Here is a 21,936-nt window from a genome sequence, read left to right as displayed (position 1 = left end):
AAATTAAAATAAAATATAAATCTAGCACTATCTAATATAACAAAACAACACATGCAATAAAATAAGATTTCATATGCCAGACAGTACAGACCTTAAACATTCAAGGCATTTGTTATTCAATTTCAATTTTAATGAAAATAGTCAATAACTTGGCTAGAAGTCTTCAGATATACTGCAGATATATTCATGAATGTGTTTTTTATGCATCTGTGTACAAACTTAAATGTTTCAGTTTGTTAACTTGAATATGAAGGATTCATTAGTTAAAGGTTCAAAGGTTGAAGATCTGTCTGTGAATATAAGTTCACCAAAACTTAATATCAGTTTGCTCTCATGTGTACTGACCTGAGCTGCAATGGCCCAAAATCTGGACTCCATCAACTCCAGAGTCATCTGAACACCGATGGCTGCAGAGAGAAAGAGGTCAGTTAGGAGACAGTACAGACTGTAAAATAAACCAGAATGACAATGAATAGACAGAGAAAGAAGAGAAGAGGTAGGCTAAAGGGGAAGAGAAAGGTAAGTTGAACTAAGAGGAGGATGAAGAGAAGTATAAGGGGGAACACGGCGAACCAAAATAAATGAATTGGCGGACAGACTGAAAAAGGCTGGATAAAAAGACAAGCAAAAAGAAGAAGAGGAGGGACAGAACAGTCAAGAGGAAAAGTACAACTTGTTTAGTAGTTGAACTGAGATCAGGGATTTGAAAGTGCCTCTCAAATATCCACTGCAAACATTATTAGCACATGGTGTCATGGCAACAACATAAAATGAGGAAGAAAACAATGTATACCGCTTGTGGCTAAACAGCATGAGCTTTCCAGTATCATTATCTTTTTTGTTTTTAACCACACTTTAGCTTTGCATTTCCTGTCTATGGGTATGCAAGGTTTGTACTGAACTTCTAATGAGGATGCAGAACGCTGACATAACTAAAAACACTAAGAAAAGTATATATTATTATCAGGTACATGTATGTGTTAGTCAAATTTCAGGTGATTCTCTATATTTATTGAGGCTCTTTACCAATTTCAGGCAGGAAAGTCAATGTGTTTCTATTACATATTTCAGTCCAGCAAAAATGTATTGCACACTGAAGTGCCAGTGGCTACATCTATATTTTCAACCATCTTCAAACATATCACATGGTCTTCATCAACAGACTGAGCTGATTTAAAGTTAGGCACATTTAAGAAAAACCAATAAAGACTGGGTAATAGAGTTGAAGCTCTATAAAAATCTAGCAAGAGAACTTGTTTTGTTCAATTTCCAAGACTAAGAATGAAGTTTGATGCTTTCAATTCTTAAAGCTACAATCACTTCTCTCTCATATGAAGCCTGTAAAGCAGTACAGACAAAATAGTTTGACAATTGTTTTCATATAGTAGTAGTAGTAATAATAATAGTAGAGGCACTCGCAGTATTATAAGTAAAAGCACTGCTAGTTACACAAACCACTGCTGAGATCATATTTTTAGTTTAAGTAGTAGTACCGAGTCGTTTAGAGGTAATTGGTGTGTAGCAGACCTGCTAGCAGTAAATGGACAGGAAAACTTTAATTCCAGCGGTTTAGAAGAAAGAGCATTAATGAGCCGATTAATATCCCAGGGTGAGCGCCTACATCTCTTTCTTGATTCTCAGGCTGGAGGAGTAGAAGAGGACCTGCTGTGCAGATCAGCACTCCCTTTAGAACTCAACTTATGAAAATCCTTTTTACAATAACTGGCCTTTTCAGCCACTGTACTGTTGTGTGAACCGACTATTCTTAGACAGTGCATGTATGTTTGTGTGTGTGCACGCACACATGTTTGTCCAACCCCTGCCTGCAACGTAGCACTTTCCATCTCAAAACATTAAGCCTACAATTAGTGTGTGTTGCTACATGTTTCACACACGCACAGCGGCAGAGTTATTGCTTGTGTCAGCTTAGGGCTGTACGTCCATCAGCATTTCAGTCAGCGTGGTAATGCAAAATGGAATGGTAATTGCATAAGTTCTCAGAGCAAACACACCCATGCACACATACTGTATACCCCCCACACTCACACACACACACACAAAAACAACAACAAATGGACACACACTGAGAGGGAAGATATGACACTTCACATTAGCATCAAAGACTCAGCATTTTTTTCTCTCTCAACGTGCTTTGTAAAGCCACTCTAGGAAAGCCTCCGTAATGCTCACAATACACAACTGCACAAACACACACACACGCACACACACACACACACACACACACACACACACACACACACACACACACACACACACACACACATTGTATACTCTATAGGTTCACACTGTATGCAGCTTCACAGCATGCACAAAGCCACAGCATGCACCCATCCACACACATTCACATCATTATATACTGTAATACATACATGCACACAGATAAATTGATAAATGGAGTCAGGTGGATTTATTATGAGAAAAATTAGTCTATGGCCGTCTACATCAGAAGGTGAAATACATCCAAAAATAAAAAAAAATATGTGGCCTTTGAAAATGCTCAGCAAAAGAGTAGACACTAATTCACTTTAGGCTATGGCTATAGTCTAAAAGGTTAAACATAACTCACTAAATTATGCCTGTAAAATGCTATTAGCTGATGAATTACGGATACCAAAGGGGGAAAATAAACCTTTAGCTGTGTGTCCTTGTGGGGTTCAGTCCAGATATTGTATTGAAAACAACTCTACTGGTCAGATGTCCTTGTGTGTGTGTGTGTGTGTGTGTGTGTTTTGTTTGTGCACGTCATGGATTTTGTCCAATCTCTTAAAAATCAGTAATGATGGTGAATCATGGCTTTAATCAGCCTGTAATCAGTCATGTACACAGAAACATTTGTTTAGCTGATAGAGGAGTTGTTTACAGTTTTTACATACTATACATAATACATAATAGTCTGTATTTGATTTGTGATTTTTTGTATACAAGTAAACATGCTTCCCCAAACACCCACATTCCTCAATAGTGCGACTGACCTTGAAGTCGTCTCCCTCCACCATAATCTCAGATAAAGTGTTGGAAGGCCATTATGGACATTATGGAGGGCAGCGGTAATCTGCTTTCTTTTCCTCTCTGAGTTGGAGGCTGATAGGCCAAATCTAATTAAAACCATCACAATGATCCCTCTGTGTGAGTGTGTGCGTATATATTCCTGTGAATGTGTGTGCTGTAATAGATGTTTTGTTTTTTTCCCATAATGTGTGTGCACAACTACTAAGCATGTGTGTTCACTTAGCATACAGCAGTTTACACAAGGATATGCATGATTACGCATGCATGCAATGCAGAGAGTGTGTCATGAGCTTCAAACTCTGTGTGTGTGTGTGCGAGTGTGTCATGTACACTCTCAGTCTGAGTTGCAATTAGTGCGAGCTGCCAATCACTGTAGAGTGCGCTTTCAACAGGAAATGAATTAATGAAGAAATAAATAAAAAATGTAAGCAACCAAGAGCTGGAGTTAATTGGTTATTACACTAACGAAATAGAGGGATGAGAGATGGAGGGATGTGAGCTGTGAACGACGGGAAAAAAGAATGTGTGAAAAAGATGAGGCAGAGTGGAGACATGGGTAAACAGACACAGAGTCTCACTGCTTTGCTGTCTCACCAGATTGCACCCTACAATATCTACATATTTACACTGTGTGTGTTGTTGAGCGAAACAAGCAGCCAGGAGGACAGAAAAAAAGATGAAGAGGTGGGACAGACAGAGGAAAGCAGAGAAGGTGACTGACAGGAACTCTAATGGACACAGAGTGACAGGGAAGACAAAGACATATTCATGCATACTGTATGCACTAACAGTGGACATATCTTACTTAAGAGAACATTTACTACTTTTGCATCACTGTATATTGTCTGTGTTTCTGAAATGATTATAATGTTGCCTTAATTACAATTCAACATAATAACAAGCAGATATGATATTACATTGTTTTCCCCACAATATCCTCATGTAGCACCTAAATGATTAACTTATCTACGATTTGATTTAGGTAGTTCAAAGAACCTGGTTAAGGTAGGGAAAGATCATGGTCTTGGTTGAATGTTATAAAACATCAACCATAACCCTTCATAGTCTACAGTCCTTTACCAGTGTTTTTGCAGCGTAAACCACACACAGGATGTAGCATTCAGGATTCAGGATTAAGGACAGTTCCTGTGCTTTGAACACCCACCATTCATTCTGACCACCTTCTTATGCCTTTGGAGTGGTATGGGAATGAAGCACTGCATGCCATAATGTATGCAACAATTACATCTCATCAAAACGAATGAGACAAAACCATTTAGTGGTATATAAATATAATTTTCAGAAGCTATGGCTGCCTAGTCATGCCAGTAAAGCTAACCGTAATTGAACAGTGAGATGGAGAAAGGTGACCAGCTTGCTGGCCTTTTGCTAAATGCAGCAGCAAGAGTGTCAAGTGTCTGACAGACTGTGAAGGAAGAAAGAAAAGGCTGGTGGAACAGAGCAGAGGAAGGATACATTTTGACATTGTTTAGCATGTTTGTGTGTGTGTGTGTGTGTGTGTGTGTGTGTGTGTGTGTGTGTTGTGCTGAGGTGACACAGGAGGTCAGGCTGTCTTAAATGACCAGTTAACAGAGCAGGTTTTGATGGCTCCTTTACCAAGACCCTGGAGCCAAGACTATATATATAGGAACACACACTCATGCACACAAACACAGAGGTAAGAACAACCTGCTTGACAAATGTCAAAGACTTATCATGTCTGTCTCTTGTCGTTTACACACACACACACACACACACACACACACACACACACACACACACACACACACACACACACACACGCAGAGTCAATAAATTAAACTGACACAACTGACACAATGGCTAAGTCTCTGGGCGAAGAGATGACACTGAAAATAAGGCCACTACAGTGAGGAGGTCATTTCATGCCTTTCTTTTTCTTTCACACACATGCCCAAAGACACACACACACACACACACACACACACACACACACACACACACACAGCCGCATGGTTTTGTAATGGATGTGTGAAGCAAATATACACAAATGGGTAAAAGAGGGCAAGGAACTAAGAGGGAAAGAGAAAGACAGAGTGTCCAAGATGAAAGGTGTGAAGAGCACACACATAAATACATACAAACACACATTTTTTGCACAATAGGCCAACAAAGACAGAATGTGGGCTGCAGGAAGGAAAGGACACACACACACACACACACACACACACACACACACACACACACACACACACACACACACACACACACACACACACAGAGAGAGAGATAGGTCATCAACTGAGTGCAGACATTGTAATCAAAGGAACAGATTAATTGATGTAATGGAGTGAGAGAATGATGGAGGGATGAAGAGGGACAAGAGGGAGGGCAGGAAAAGGATAAGACGAAAGGCAGAGGGGGAGGATGAATTGATTTTTAATAATGGTATGAGTTGGAAACCCTTTTCATTTCAACCAAGCGTGGCGATTAATAATAGAGCGCGTGAGATCAAATGGTTGCATGTGTGTGTATGTGTGTCCATGAGTGTAGGTGTGTGTGTGTGTCTCTCATTCTTTCACATATGTGTGTGAGGAGAGACAGGAAAGGAATTGGAGGAGGGAGGCGAGGAGAAAAAAACAAGGAGTTAAGGATGGTGGGTGTGTGTGTTTTCTTTAAATATAGTGTGAGCACTTGTTCTTAATTTAAAATTCACACCTACTTTTAAAATAATATTCTTGTTTCTTAAAGTTATTGTAGGTGTGATAGATCATTTATGTTATTTTTAGAAGATGGCACGTTATATGAGATAGTCCAGTTAGTGTTGGAAGTGCTTATTGTGTTTTCTGGGTTTTTGGTTTTCTCATCGACACACTAGCCCTTGCTAGCCTTGCCCTGCTCCCAGTGTCTTCCCTAGCCTATCAGCTCCTTGCCTGTTCCCCTGTCCAGTCACTCGATCCCCACTCGCTCATTTAGTTCAGTTTGTACATTAGCCCTGGTTTTCAGTTCAGTCTTTGGTTTTGTTTTGTTCTGCTTGGTCTGGCTTGCCCGCACCTCTGTGTCCTGTAGTTTAATAAATCTATTCCTCAGTTCCTTTTAGCCTGCCGTGTCTTGCATTTGAATCGATCTGCTCCACAGGTCGTAATGTCAGTCAGCCAAAAGCATCTTATAGTTATGTTTATGTAACAGATGGCATCGAGAGGATGTAGTAATTATTTAGTTTAGATTAAGATGAGTTTCACAGTTCAGATCACGTGTATATAAAATGATTTTCCACATTCAGAGGTGCTGGGTTGGATGGAGTCTTTAATCCAGCAGTGACCTTACACAATACACTGCTGTTAATTTCTAACTGTGAGTGTTATATTTCCAACCATGACCCAGTTTTTAAAAGACTTTAACTACTAATCTTAATCCCATGGTTATTATTGTAGCCATGATGACGATGGTTGCCTAACTGGAAGGTTGCAGTAACTTTAACCTTTACCACGTTTCTCTAATCATCATGACGATCATTTTCACTCAAACCCTGATCTTCCCTAAACCTAACTGATTTTTGTGTCTAAACTTAACCAGGCCTTAACCACAGCATAGTCACATCATAAAACATTATTATTTTTAAAGAATTATTTGTATGTAGGAGTTTTGGAAAGCACAGACAATGATGAAAATGATGTCTTGCAGATTACTACTAGTAGGGGTTGGGGTTTTAGAGAACGCTCCTGTGCTTTGAGCTGGAGTACATGGTCAAACAACATTTAATTTGGAGGACTTCTTGGTACTGACATACTTCCATGAAAACGTAAACCACTGGAGGTTGGCAAAAACAAAATTCCCATGGGGTGTTAAGGAAGTCTTTCATTTCTGAGATCTGAGAACATGGTGAGCTCATCAAAAAGACATCAGAAGGGGTAAAAGTAGAGCAGCCAGATGACCGTACAGGTTCCAAGCAAACCTTTTATTTGGAATAGAAAACAAAAAGGAAACTAACTTTTAACTGTCTGTTTTAAACATCCAACACAGTTTAAAAATCAACTTTTGGTTTCAACGTTTCCTTGTTTACTAGCTGCTTTCTTGCCTTGTCCAACATTGTTGTAAAAAGGTTACTGTGACCCCAGATTTCAGCAAAAACTAACTGATTATTAAGGTGTCTTTTGGCCTAGTTTGAAATCTTAAATGTTGGTGTTTTATTTGAACTAACTGTGGACAACATGATTACTGTTTATCTGAACAAATGTCAAAGACCTCTCTCTTTTCTGCTTTCACTCAGTGTTGCACAACTATAAGCATGCTGCACACATCAACACTGACAAAGACAGTCACAGAGACACAGATATGTACGGAGATGATAGCTTTCTCACTTAGAAATGTCATTTGTGTTCACTTTCTCTCTGTCTCCCCCACAAACAAACAAACACATAATTATAGTTTTTATCTACAAATGTCAAACATACATTAGTGAAAAAATGTGAAGAGATGGAACAGAGAGAAAGGCAGAAAATGTATTGTTTTTTTTCTTTTTGTTTATTCCTTCCATATCTTTCTTTCTGTATCTCTCTTTCTCTCTATCCTCTCTAATACATGACTGTTTGACCCTGTGAAAACTAAATCTCTCCCTCATTCTAATCTTAACATCCATGTTTCCAAAGGTCTTGTCATCTGTCATCAATACACACACACACACACACACACACACACACACACACACACACACACACACACACACACACACACACACACACACACACACACACACACATCATAATCTGCATCTTACCTAACTTCCTGTTCTTCATTGTCCTCCATTTCATGCTGAGTATGCGGTTTAGATTTCTTTTTTTGAAGATTTTAACTTTGGTATTTTATTGTTGTGCTGTTGATGAATTAATATTATGTAAGCACAAAGACATCTTTGTACTCACTTTTGTCTAAGCACTTGCTCCTATTGCATTCCTTGTAATTGTGTAAAGCTAATTAGAAGACTCAATCATATTTGTCAAATGAAAAAAAAAGTGTTTGCTTTTCTAATGCCCAATTATTGCTGGAGGCATCGGTAAAAGAAGTTACCCTATTATCAATGCTATATTAAACTGTGTATAGATGCATGGAAGTACTTTTGTTGCTGGAGGGAAAACGTGGGTAGAATGACAAATCTCTGGGAAGGAAACTGCCAGTCATGCTGGGCCGCATGGATATATAGTGTAATTACTGTATATGCTGAGTCTCTACAAGGCAAAACATGCCTCCAACTTTGGATTTTAATTTGAACTGATAGTTATTTTCTATTCCAACAAAATGCCTAAAATGCCTAATTATTAATTGACCTGCTATTGTCTAGCAATTATTATGATTCCAGTGTGAACAGTTCACCACAAAGTTTGTTAGAAATGTTCATCATCAGTATTATTATTATTATAACAGGCAATTACTAAGTAAAAATGTTAAACGAGTGGTACTTCAGTCAGCAGTGTAAAAACTGAAGCTTGTAAGTCACTACATACACCCTTTATCTGACTAATATCTCCATACCACATACTTTTCTGGTTTCTAGGGGTGTGACGAGAACGCAACGATATTTCTCATCAAAGTGAATTTTGTCTCGCGAAGCTATAATTAATTAAAAGATGATTAGTTAAAACATTTCAATTCAATTTCCATTTTGTGAATTTCAAATAAAAGAACAGTCATGTATTTCCTCATTGAAGTTTTCTTAAAAATATTGTTAAAATCTCGTCTTGTCTCAATCTCGTGAACCCAATATCGTGTCTCGTCTCATCTTGTAAGCTGAGTGTATCGTCACACCCCTAATGGTTTCACAACTCTGACAAATATGAAACTCGCTCCACACACACAGAACTGAATAAATGTAACCAAAAAATAAATAGAATTGGTATTCCCAAAAACAGCAGTGCTATGTTCACAATATTCTCAGCAGATGCCGTGACTTTCTGATGGAGAGTGTTCAATAAACTGATGTTGCCAGGCAACAAACACTGTTACATTGTGGGAAATTCTGGTCGTCTCCTTAGAGAAAAAAAAGTTCAGTAATGGCTGGTTATAATGATCTGTTTGAAAAAGAAATCCTTGACGTCTGAGTCGACACAAAAGCCCACACACCTAGACACAGACTTCCACACACACAGAAACATACACATGTTCACTCTCTGAATTTAAATTTATACACTCCAGTGCATTCATACACACAATGAAACACAGATACACACACCACACACACACATGAACACACACACACAAGCACGCACACAAACACACACACACTCTCTCTCTCTATGAAAGGTACATATACATGCATCCACAAACAGACACAAACACACACACACACATGCATTCACACCCATGTAAGAACTTCAACTCATTTAATGATTTTGACACATTAAAAACCATTAAACCTGACCTCTGACCTTAAACTTGTGTCATTTTTTGTGACAAGAGGTACACACATACAGACACATACACACACCTCTGTGCTGAAGCTTGCTAACCTCTGAGGAGTCGCCAGAGGCTGCACTGACATCACGTTACCAAAGCAACAGGCAAAAGGCTGGGATTGGATGAAAAGGATGATGACTCAACCTCCCTCCCTCATCTTCCTCTTCTCTCTTGCTATAATCTCTCTCTCTCTCTCTCTCTCTCTCTCTCGCTTTCTCTCTCCCTAGAAGTGTCTTTCACTTTCTCATGTGCAACTTTTGTACGTCAAGGATGCATGCATGGCAGAGCCTCGTGATATCTTTCAAATTAAAAGAACAGAATGGTAGCACATTTTGGCCTTGGCTAAACTAGCTTTGATTTATAGGAACAGGACATGCACGTGCACAAACACAAAGACACAGATAATCATCTGAGAGAAGCAGCAAATTTCTACAAAATATTCTGACGAGCGGGTACCTTGTTCCCTATGGAGCACGCCAAACAACAAACACTGAAGAGAGTATTCAAGACATCAGGAGAAAATAGACACTTACTTATGTTCACGCAGCTGCTTTAAGAGCTTTAATGGATACAACTTAAAAGGTGGACAAAGGATTCAGAGCATTTAGCAGTCTTGATGGTGAAAGAACAGTGGTGATAGAGCGTAAAATGAGTGGCCCTTTTTCTTTAAAATGGAAGTAAATGCTGTTGACATTAGTTATATGTGTGTGTGGACCTTCTAAGTCAGTAGAGCCTACCTTATTAACCTAGTTTTACAGCCTTCTTGAGCGGGCCTGTTGGAGGCACGCTCACTAAATCATTCATAGTGGGGAGACAGGGAGAAACATGTTCCTGTGTGTGTGTGTGTGTGAGAAAGAAAGAAAGAATGAAAGAAAGAAAGAGTGGATAGAAACTGCTGTTTTTTTCTGTTTTGAATATTTACATGGTAGCTTGTGCTCATAATGGGGTTATTCTGTCACATATTGAAAAAAAATAAATTCAAATGGTGACACTTGGAGACACTAATTTGGTGTGAAATTCAATTACCTACTCAATCTTTTATTACGTGATCACATGGTCCGTCCCAATTCTGTGCAGCGTCACCAGCTTACATGTAGAGTTGATGGGTATAGCTGGTGAGCACAGGTTTAGGAATAAGTCACTGTACAGACATGATGGTAAGAAAACTATCAATGTCACATCAACACTACTGTAGCAACTCTGAAATTAGCATATATCTATAATCTTTGTGAAAAAGGTCAAATTAACTCCACTGGGCAACCACATGTCCATATTGACTATTGCACGATGTTTACACAGGCTGAGAAGTGAAAGCAACATATTAGCACAGCAGAGTGACTGTAGAAGATGACTGAAACACCTCCTGTGTAGATAAGCTATAAAAATGACATCAGTGAAACAAATGCATCAGACTGAATAAAAGAAGTAAAATGAAATGGCACTTCAGTCTGATGGTGGCTGTATTATTTTATTTTGGACAAATCCAGGCCAACAATTTCCATCAGCATCCAGTCATCATGCCAGTCTAGACTAAACATGTCCTAACTGCAGCTCTGAACCACTTAGACATTAGACTGATACTGATTTGCTCATCTCAATTACATAAGCAATTAGATAAGCATATTTCCAAAAATGTTGAATTATTCCTTTAAGGGAAAATAACAGTGGAAAAAAGAGAAAGAAACAAAGAAAGAATAGAAAATCTACTTAAAATAGCTCTCTTCCACTTATTCATATCCTCCCTTTCTCATCTCTCCCTCTTTTACTTCCATGTTTTCTCCCTCAACTTCCCTCCCTCCTCTCTCTAAGAAGACAGATGGTGTTCGCTCACCTCTCCCCTCTTTATCTCTCAACTACTGCTCTCCCTTTCTCAATCTACTCTTTTGCCCTCTTGTTTGTCTTTCTCTCTTATTTTATTTTTGCTCTGTGCACCTTTGTTGTCCTCTCGTTCTCTCTTTCACCCCACTTTTTGTTTTCTCTCCCTCACTCTTGTCTCCTGTCAGACCCCACCACTCTCTCTCTCTCTCTCCCTCCTCTCCTCCTCCTCTAGGAAATCCCTCTCTACCATCTGTCTGGCTGTGATGAATTCAGAGCCTTTCAGAACAAATCAACTTGGCCAAATTAATGAGACTCTCGAAAGGGGATAAACTTGGTGTGCTATGTGTGTGTGTCTGTGTGTTTGTGTGTGTGCGTGTGAGAGAGTGTGTGCAACTAAAATACTTCATAATCCGTCGACTGTACCACTTAATTTATCCTGCTGTGACAGATAGTGTGTTACATGGAAATACAACAGATAAGTCTGACGGCACACATTGCGTTTTTTAAACTATTGTCGGTCAGGACCTCAGATCGGCCAGTGTTTGGTCAAGACCTCATGTGAACTGCTATGTTTTTATGTGGGTTAGAAACTACACTCACTTTCAACCAAATGTTCCAAAAACAAGGATGTATAAGGTCATATTGAGCCATCTAGTCAGCATACTGGCTACAATTTTGTGATTACTAGTAGCACTGATAAGAGGAAAAAGCAAAATCTTACTGTTTGCTTGGAAGATGTGAAGTTGTACTAAGGCATACCAATTTCACAAATTAATTATATCTCATTAAATAGCACGACTGGCATAATAAGAGTCATTTGTAGGCTACTTGTTCAGTCACTTAAAGAAAATAATTCAACAGTCAACACAATTAAAGAGTCAGTGTTAATAATGTTCATAGGATTTTGTAATTTTGAAACACAAATGCTACAAGTCTAAGAATAATAATATATAATTGTTATAATAACTGATCACCAAGTAAATACAATATTCATTATATGTCATTTCAGTGCAGGTTAATTGCTTATATTATATTATATTATATTTTAAGTAGTGTATACAAGTACAGTCAAATGTACTTTTGGGACCCTGAGTATAATACCGCATGTAACCAGGGATATTCTGTTTAGCTGTTCTGCTGAAAGTAGAAACTTATAGGCTATGGAGTGACAGTTTGGTTTGATAGGAAATACAAGGAAAAACTGGACTCTTAAAAATATGTCACCACTAGCCTTTTCCAGGAAGCAACAGTTTTCCAGGAAGTTCAAGTGTCCATTTTATCGTATCTTGAAATCAGTCCACTGAAATCACTTAGAAGATACCAGTATGTTACCATTTTCTGATGTCATGACATAATGCACGATGATAGGTAAAAAACGTTTGTTCTCTCTAGCCCCGATTCTATCACCAGTTTCTTACATGCATAATACATTATAGTTCTTTATAAAACTGAGTGCTAAAAAAAGCACACACCAGACATCCTGTATATTGTGAAAGAATAAAATGAAAAGCAATGGGGAAATACAATAGGCTTCTCAATAAAAGCATGACTGGTAGAATGTGTTTCAGGGCATGAATTAAGAGATGATTGATTTCTAATGGAGCAATCCTCAATGACCATATTGACCGAAGAGCCATAAAACTGTCTGGTCAATATGAGGGTGATTCACTGATGATAGAAAACGCTGATGAATGGAAACGCAGACACCAATGACTCCTGGGATGGAAACATGGACATATACGATATCTCTATACCTGAGTGTGTACGTGTGTGCGTGTAAAGATGGATAGTGCCTTGAAGATGCTTGCTTTATGCAGGAACTGGTGGTTGTAGCATTAAACGTGCCTGGCCAGACCTGGTGTTAATACAAAGACTAGAACCAATTCATCTTCACTGACACTCACCCAATAGCACAGTAAATTACAGAGCAAGGAACGGGGTGGTGGGGTGTTAAGAGATAGAGAGTAGAGCGAGAGAGAGAGAGAGAGAGAGAGAGAGAGAGAGAGAGAGAGAGAGAGAGAGAGATGAAGCGAGAGACATAAGTGGTAGAGGAGAAAAGGAGAAGAAAGAGGGGTGTTGCAGGCAATACGTCTCAACCATTTCTAATGAGTACAACAGAATGTGTTTGAATTCATATATCATCAATATGAGAGGCAAGAAGTACAGGAATTGGATCATGCCTCCTAGATAATAAATAAACCAATATTCCTGCGGCTGGGGAATGAATATATCTGCTACAGAAATGCTGGGAGAGCTAGGCAAAAAGGTTAAAAAATACATTTTCTTGCTCCAAACCAATGCCAGTAATCATTTTTCACAACACGTACTTCCTGCATCATTGATGGAACAGAACCGGCCATAAAAGTCGCCTTGGCAGGAGGTGCTGGCACTTACAATAGATCCCCACGCCAGAAGGCCTTTTTGCCAGACACATAAACAGCCCGAAAAAGTGGACACATCCCTTGGAGGACCAAATAAATCAAGCTCACCTTGTGTTCTTATCTAGTGTTAAAAAACCTTTTCCTTCTCAATCAGGAAACAAAGTCTCAAAGGAGTTGCCTGAGGAGAATGGGCCAGTATCAGTCTAAACACTGGGTTTATGGCATTTGACTTCTCAGCCATAAATTCTCACCTCTTGTGTGCTAAGGATCACCACAAACCATCAATAATATTAGCACAGTGGGGGACGGTGAAGCAAGGTGCTGCACAGGCCAATCAAATATATGCAAACTCCCATTCCTGGCATACAGCACATTTGTACTGTTTACCTGCCAACTTTGCAGTAGAGGATGGAACAATTGCTACTATAGAAACTTTCTGGAGTTTTAAAATCCTTCCTCACAGTATTTAAATCAGGAAAGATAACAAAAAATATCAGGAGTGCAGATGCTTTTTTGGATAAAGCCTTTGGCATCAACCAAATATATATATATATATATATATATATATATATATATATATATATATATATATATATATACATATATAGATAGATTCATAGGGAGGTTTCTCCCTGGGGAGCCATATAAGTGGCCTTGATGGTAGCAGGGCAAATCTGCAAAAAGGCTTTGACTGCAATGACAGCAGAGAGACAAAACAGGCATTGGTGGTTTGAATACTCTTTGGTTAAGATGCTCATTGGATGATAGGAAAGCAAACATGTTTCAAAGGAGTCAAATCCCATTGATCTCATTGGATGATAACTGAGAGATGGAGCCCCAGAATGATGATAGAAGAGAATGATAACTGTCTTCCTCCTTGAACTTTCTCTAATGGCTCCATTATAACCTGGTGTGCAGTGTTTGGGTGCCTGACAAGCCTTCAAACTGATGGATCCTTTTCTCAATTTTCGATCTCGATTTCATTTTAAACTCCTGGTTAGAGCATGTTCCTCAAAAAGGGGTATGGGTGCATGACACTGTCTGGATTGCTGGGACAGTTTGAATGATATGGTTGAAGATTGTTAAATGAGGAGACTCCAACAAAACTTTGATTCATGAATAATGAGTGCTGAGCAAGTGAAAGAATTAAATGAACCAATTTTGGATTTTTTCAAGATTGCATGCCTTCAAGAACATTTTTTAAATTTGTGTCCTTGAGCTTGCAGCTGAATTCTCACCAGCTAAAAGGGTACATCACTGTGGCTAACCCTGGTCTATGACCCCTGCACTCTGGAGGGGAAGGACAGGACTAATTAGATAACTAATGACCCCTTTGGGATAACACTTACACAAAGAGCCAGTTCTTTCTGCTTAAACATGTCATATATATATATATATATATATATATATATATATATATATATATATACTGCTTTTTCAGTCATACTAGAAAATTATCTTTCATAACCACTATTGAAGAGTGTGTCCTATATAGCCAGCACTGGCAGCAGCAGCTACTGGCAGCTAAAATAGATTTCTGTTTGCCAGGAAGTACATGCACGACCACTGAAGCCAACACAGCACCCACGGCTGGACAGGAAATTGGAGGACTCATGTTCAGGTTGTATTTTTGAGCATGTTGGACAGCTGACCAGTCTAGCATTTTTATTGGCCTGTGCAAAGCCAAAGAGCTGGTGACACACAGTCTGTATGCAAACTCAGGTGTTGTTGGCTAGTAAATAAAAGGGCTATAATATGATAAACTGTCAAGATTACCTCAGTGAAAACAAGTATTTTTCATATATAAGTGCACAGTATTCCTTGTGTCATGCTGGTTCACTGTTGATTTATTTGTCCTCATTAATGACCGACCACTTAAAGGTTGCTGACTTCTAGATTACACTAGAAGATTTTGTAGCTACACTCTTGGGATTCACATAATGTATTTATTGGAAATGTAATATATAAGTAAATGTGAATCAATGCATACATTCCTTTTACTGTCCAGCCCTGGTAATGATAAACATGTATCAAATCAAAAAGCTTAAATCTGGAATAACTGATGTGTTTGGCCATTTGAAGTCAGCTCAACAAGCTATAAATACACTGCTAACACGGTTTTACAAAATTGTTATGGCAAGCATGTTCACAAACAGTTGATTATTTTACACATCCAGCAGATATGGAGCAACATTAGCATGCATTTGGAGTCTATCCAGTTGATTAATGTAAGTCCAATATTCACTCTGGTCCGTTCTGGTTTCTACATCCTGAGGGAAATCTCTGGCTCTTTAGCTGCTAAATGCTGAACTATCTTTCTGTTTGGTACTTGACAGGTAGTATACAGTACATATTTTAGAGCTTTTTTGCTGAAAACAGCTGCTTGTTGTGGTTTGAGAGTGGTGAGAGTGAACCTAAAAAAAGAAGTAAATTGTGACAAAACAATGAGTTGAAAGATGCTCCATAGAGCTGCAGTCAGATGACAGATCTTTGTGTGTGCAACACTATCAGTGACATCTTTCACATTACATATCCCTTGTTTATATTGACTATTGACTATTGACATGCTATTGATTTCCATTCAAGAGTTTTCATTCCACGTATTTCAAGAAGGTCACAGTTAGCTACACAGCTATACAGTAATAGCCTCAAAGCTGGCAGGGATTGATGTATTGCTCAAGGACACTTTAGCAGGAGGGGCATATGCAGCCACAGGGCTTCAATCCCAGCTGTCTGATTGACTGACAATCATATTAACCAAAGTACCAAAAGCAATGAAATGACATAGGCTCATGCTATGAAAAGAGTCAGTATAAAAAACAGCTGGGTCACAAGTGCTTCTCTTGACGATGTAGGTGCCCTAAGAGAGAAAAAAAGATGCTTGGCTGGTGAAAGCAAGTTTGATTTGATCCCTCATGGAAACAACCAGTCTCTCATGTAGGCACCACCAACTGTGCCAAATTATTCACATGCTCATTAACAGCGCAATGAGTGTGTGTGTGTGTGTGTGTGTGTGTATGTGTGTGTGTCAAATATGATTCAGTCCATGTAAGGAAGCAGCCAAGTAATTACATGCTGTGTGCAAACAAACACACAATCTCCCCACTGAATCATACCCCCCCCCCCCCCCCCTCGTCCCATTACTCCCATTCTTAGCTCTGTCTCTGTCTGTCTCAAAAGTTTGTCACTGGTGTCTTCCAAAGGAAATGTTTTTTCACAATGATTTTCACAACAGAACTCAGACACAACACACTAGCTTGTGTTTGTCTTTTTGATATTCATTCCCTAGAGTTTACTGTTACCTTAACCACAACCACATCATCCCCACCTTTACCTTAAACTTTAATGTTTTACTTTGTGGCAGCCAGTATTGTGTCTCCACAATGCGAGTAATACAAGTACACACCCTAAAACATGCATGCACACACAACCATATGTACACACACACACACACACACACACACACACACACACACACACACACACAAAGCCTGCCGTTACGGGAGCTGCCACAGGGAATAGAATGAAAATGAACGCCAAGCATGGGAGACGTGAGGAGAAAAAAAAGGAAAAAGAAGGAAAAAAAGGGAGGAGAAAAGCCCATGTGGCAGAGGGAGATTCTCATCTTCACTAAAATCAGCTGATCCACCGCTTCAGTTTTCTTTATTGTATTTCTCTTTTCTGTCTCTCACCTTCTCATCCCTCCCTGTCCACCGCCTCCCTCTTTCTCTTTCTCCTTCCAACCCTTATCTTCTTTCTCTATTTCTCACCACCTCCCACTCTATCTTCCTCTACTTTCTCCTTGCCTCTCTTTCCTCCCTCTCCTCCTGTCTCTTCATCCCCTTTTTTTCTTTCTCTCTCTCTCTCTCTCTCTGCTTCCACTCTTTCGTATTATCACTCTCTCTGTATTCCACCTCCCTCATCCTCTCTCTGTCACAGTGGGAGAGCTGCAGGCAGACAGAAGCAGCATACACTAATGTTACTATATTTGACAAGGCACACACACACGCATATTCTACTGCCACATGCACAACTGCACACACATACGGAGAAGAAGAAGGGGAGGTGGGTGCACAAACACACACACACACACAAATACCGGAAAGACAGCCCTCAAGTGCAGATGCGTGGATAAACGCACACACGCACACACACACACACACTCCAACGCGTGCTGAGTGCAGGAATCACAAACATAGCGACACACAGGAGGGCTACCGCGTGACGCCAGCAACCTAACGCCGTTGTCTCTCTTTCTCTCTCTCACATACACACATACACACACACACACTCCGTCTCCCTCTCTCTCTCTCCCTCTCTCTCTCTCTTTCACACACACTCACGCCTCTCAGACGCACACAGCAGCACACAAGCCAGCAGGCAGGACGGCGCTGGACGTATCATTCATATAGGGAATAGATCCAAAGAAAAGGATTAACTATCTCCATCCCTCTCCCTCTAAGGACCTTATCCTCTCTTCCCTCCTCTTGTGTCTCTAAGCCTCTCTTCACCTCGTTTTTTTTTTCTACAATCCCTCTTTTTTTCACTCAATCCCTCCTTTTTCCACAATTGATTGGTGGTTTGAAGAGAATCTGGGGGGGTGGATTGTCTCTATACAGAAAGAAGGATTATTCTTACATTATTCATTTGGCCAGGATCTTGAATGTATGGATTTCTTTAACTGAGGAGGTGTCAGTTTTTCTTCGATGGTTTGTCCTTTGAGACATTTTTTATTTCTTTTTTTTTAATTTTTAAGATATTTTTGGGGGGATGGCTGAAGGGAGAAAACAATAAGGCTGGTGCTGTCTGAGATATTTTGTGAAAAGGTAAGTCTGTTTGTGGTGCTGGTTCCCTTTTCCTCACTCACTCACACACATACACACACGCACTTATTTTCAACCTAACTGTTCCTCATCTCATTTTATTACCGGGTTGAAAAATGCACTATGTCACATAAAGTAGACTGCAGACAGAGACAGACTTACCTTTTCCCCCCACACACAATTTCCATGGGGCCAAAGGTGCATGCTGTGAGGAGGTGGATGCTGAAAATGTCAGCACCTAACCTGTTTCCAGGATACACACAACATGTACATTCACCTGAATATTTGGGCTGTGGTTTCGGGGCAAAGCTTGCAGATGAGGGCAGTGGGAGGAGGTGAGAGCATCATAGTTTATTCACAAGCAGGTATGAGCACATGATTCATGTGAGGTTCAGTTTGACAGGAGTGTTCCTCACAACTAAAATAATAAAGAGTACAAAGACAAACATGGACAGACATAAACTCTCCAAATGACACAAGTGATCCAATATTTGAAAATAACAACAAAACCTGCAGGACATGAACAGTAAATGGCACTGATGATCTTCTATATTTTTAAACATTTCATATGGGCAGTAGGGAATATTATTGGGGACTTCTATTTTCCTTCCTGCTACAACTTAGTTGATTGGAAAAGAAACTAAAACCTTACAGAAAACTCATTGCATGCTTAAACCAAATCTCTTGTTGAGCTGAGTTTGAGGTCCAGCATATCTAAGGTTAATACACTATATTGTATTTATAGGGATCTTTTGTAGCATGACTAATACTAATATACCGAGTGTACCACCCATAGATGTATTGAAAATTTCATGAGCAAAAAAGTGCTCACACAGCGAAAATTCCAAAAAAGTTTCCACTCCATGCCGACGCATGTGCATTAGTGTCTTTCTCTGGCTTTGCCTTAGTGAATGAACACATATGACACAAAATTATATATAGAGCCATTAGCAATTTTTAAGCAATTACTAGACATAAGAGCTAAAATATTTGGAATCTCAAAAAGTTTTTGCTTATTTGTTCAAAGTTTGCACTCATTTATTTTGTAATAGATGTGTATAGTAAGAAAAATGTCTCCAAAAATCCAGGGTGTCACGTGACCTGCACTGTAAAAAATGGCTTTGAAACCCACAGTAATTTATTTGTACATTTGTAATTGTTTCTGCACACAGTAATAATCCCACTTCTGTTAAAAACCTACATGTAGGTCAGACTTTGGCCATGACACCAAAATTTATGCAAATCACAGTGCAACTGTGTCTCTCAGTGGTGTTGATGCAATCCATCACTAACATATTCAGTATAAGCATGGCTAAGAATAATAAACAAGATGTAACCTCACTGGGGATCTGTACTAAACTAATGATGATATACTGATGTCTTCTGCGAAACCCACACTGTCAATATTGTACAATAAACTATTTGCCACTTTTCCTTTTCTTGAAGGCTCCAGAAAAAAGCCAACATTTGACTCAAATTAGGCAGAAAACTTGCATACAAACTTTTGCTAGAGCTTGAATGTGATTATTAATCATTGCAATAATACTTTATTAATAGTTTTATTTAACTGGTTTTCTTTCTTCCTAAAACATTTGGTTATTTCATGAAAGGTACTCAGTCTGATGATCAGTGTGTGTGCTGCCTTTATACACTTCACAGACACTTGCCTTTCTTTAAAAAGGTGTGATATTTGAGTGATTAGCTTGCAAGAGTTGCTTGTTATTATGCAATGATGCAGTGAGTGCGAGACACACTCCACCCAAATGTCCTCAAGGCTCTTGCGCTGCTCTACATTAGCTACCATTTAATTTAAATTCTCTGAATATTCTCCTTGTGGTGTAGATGCATTTAAAAAAGAAAGAAAACCCTGGAGAAAATAACAATGATCCCTGAGATGGTTAGTGCTGGTGACATGGCTAACACCTCACACTAGTCTGACAGCTTGTGTGAAACTGCTTCTTATTTTCAACAAACAAGTCTGAACACTCACACTTGTGACATTACTGATGCGTTTTGCAATGTGTCAAATTTTATGACCTCTCTACTCCCAACAACTGGGTTCTTGTTTGGTTGGTGTTCAACAGTGTATCCAACTACAGTACTTACTGGTACTATACCAAAATGCAGAATCATTTTACAATTTGGTCAATTAAAATAATAATAATGATGATGATCACAATGAATATATTATCAGTAAGAATGAAATTCATCATGCAGTATGTTACATAATTAAATTGCCAGGTCTAAATGACAATGTAGTTAAATTAAAATGAGCTCTGGGTGAACTGACCATCTATCCCTTCAGCCTGTTGACTCCTCTGTTTTCCAGAGCTCTGTGTTGGATTAAAACCTGTTTAAATTTGACTTTGACTTGGTCTATGTATCGCAAAATTTGAAGTATGCTATTACATCAGTATGTGCCTGACATATGACCAGTATGCTATGAATGCATGTGTATGTTTGCATATCCTTGGTGTGTTTTTGGACACATACACAAAGTGTGCCTGTGTATATGTATAGTATGTCTGTACACATACAGCACATGCATGTGTTATTAAATATCTGTACATATTTTTGTACCGTGTGCCTGTCAACACATTCATGGCTGTATTTGTCAAACTATCGTCATGTACTTAAGTGTCTGTGCTTTAGCGTGTGTGTGTGTGTGTGTGTGTGTGTGTGTGTGTGTGTGTGTGTGTGTGTGTGTGTGTGTGTGTGTGCCTGTGTGTTTGTGTTGTCCCAATCTTTCCCCTCTCCTGTGTAAGAAAGCCATTAAAAATTGATTTAGGAAAGCTTGGCTGCCTCTCTCTGCCTTTGTTAGCAATCTGCACTGTTACACAAATGCACCTACACAAATACAAACACACACACACACATGCAAACACAGGAGTATACAACAGCAAGAATGCACTCAGTTATTATGAATTTGAATTCCTTTTTTATCTCTATTGTAAATTGTATTTAAAGAATCTGACATTGATAGACCCCTTAAACAAGGCTTTGGTTAAAGCCAGCTGCCAAATGTTTTGTGTGTGTGTGTGTAAAGGGAGTAAAGGGTAGAGCTGAAGGTGAATGATTAGATTGGGGGTGTTTACAGCTGTGATGTCACTCATTCAGGCGTCACACACCCACACTCAAACACATACGCCAATGAACACACATTTGCACTTGCCTTTCCACATGAATAGTCATTATGTGCAGGTGGATACCATTTGGTGGCAATTGGACTTAATTCCAGCCATATTGATTTAAGTCATGTCATTCAAGCTAAGTGGGGCTGTCATAATCACATGAAATACCTTGAGACACGGAATCAATTGGGCAAAGATGTTCTGACATGAGAATGCTCACACACTCCTATAAGGATAAAGTAGGACTCAATCTCCCTCAAAGTATTTTGATGGTCCTGTCAGCTGACCAATAAAGGAAGGAACTGATTTATTGCTGATTAACTC

General features: G+C 39.1%; 1 protein-coding gene across 2 annotated transcripts in view; it reads right to left on the bottom strand.

The window, feature by feature from the left end:
* Positions 1-21,936, bottom strand: part of cacna2d4a (calcium channel, voltage-dependent, alpha 2/delta subunit 4a) — an 83,104-nt gene that overhangs the window by 12,787 nt on the left and 48,381 nt on the right. For both annotated transcript variants that reach the window (XM_053344112.1, XM_053344113.1), the window contains one exon: positions 346-407. In XM_053344112.1, coding sequence (XP_053200087.1) covers positions 346-407 — 62 coding nt within the window. The remainder of the gene's footprint in view (positions 1-345; positions 408-21,936) is intronic.

Source organism: Scomber japonicus, chromosome 23 (genome assembly GCF_027409825.1).
Source record: "Scomber japonicus isolate fScoJap1 chromosome 23, fScoJap1.pri, whole genome shotgun sequence".
In the NCBI taxonomy this organism is placed as follows: domain Eukaryota; kingdom Metazoa; phylum Chordata; class Actinopteri; order Scombriformes; family Scombridae; genus Scomber; species Scomber japonicus.
Note: the sequence above shows the minus strand (reverse complement) of the source record. Positions and strands in the feature narration are given on the sequence as shown.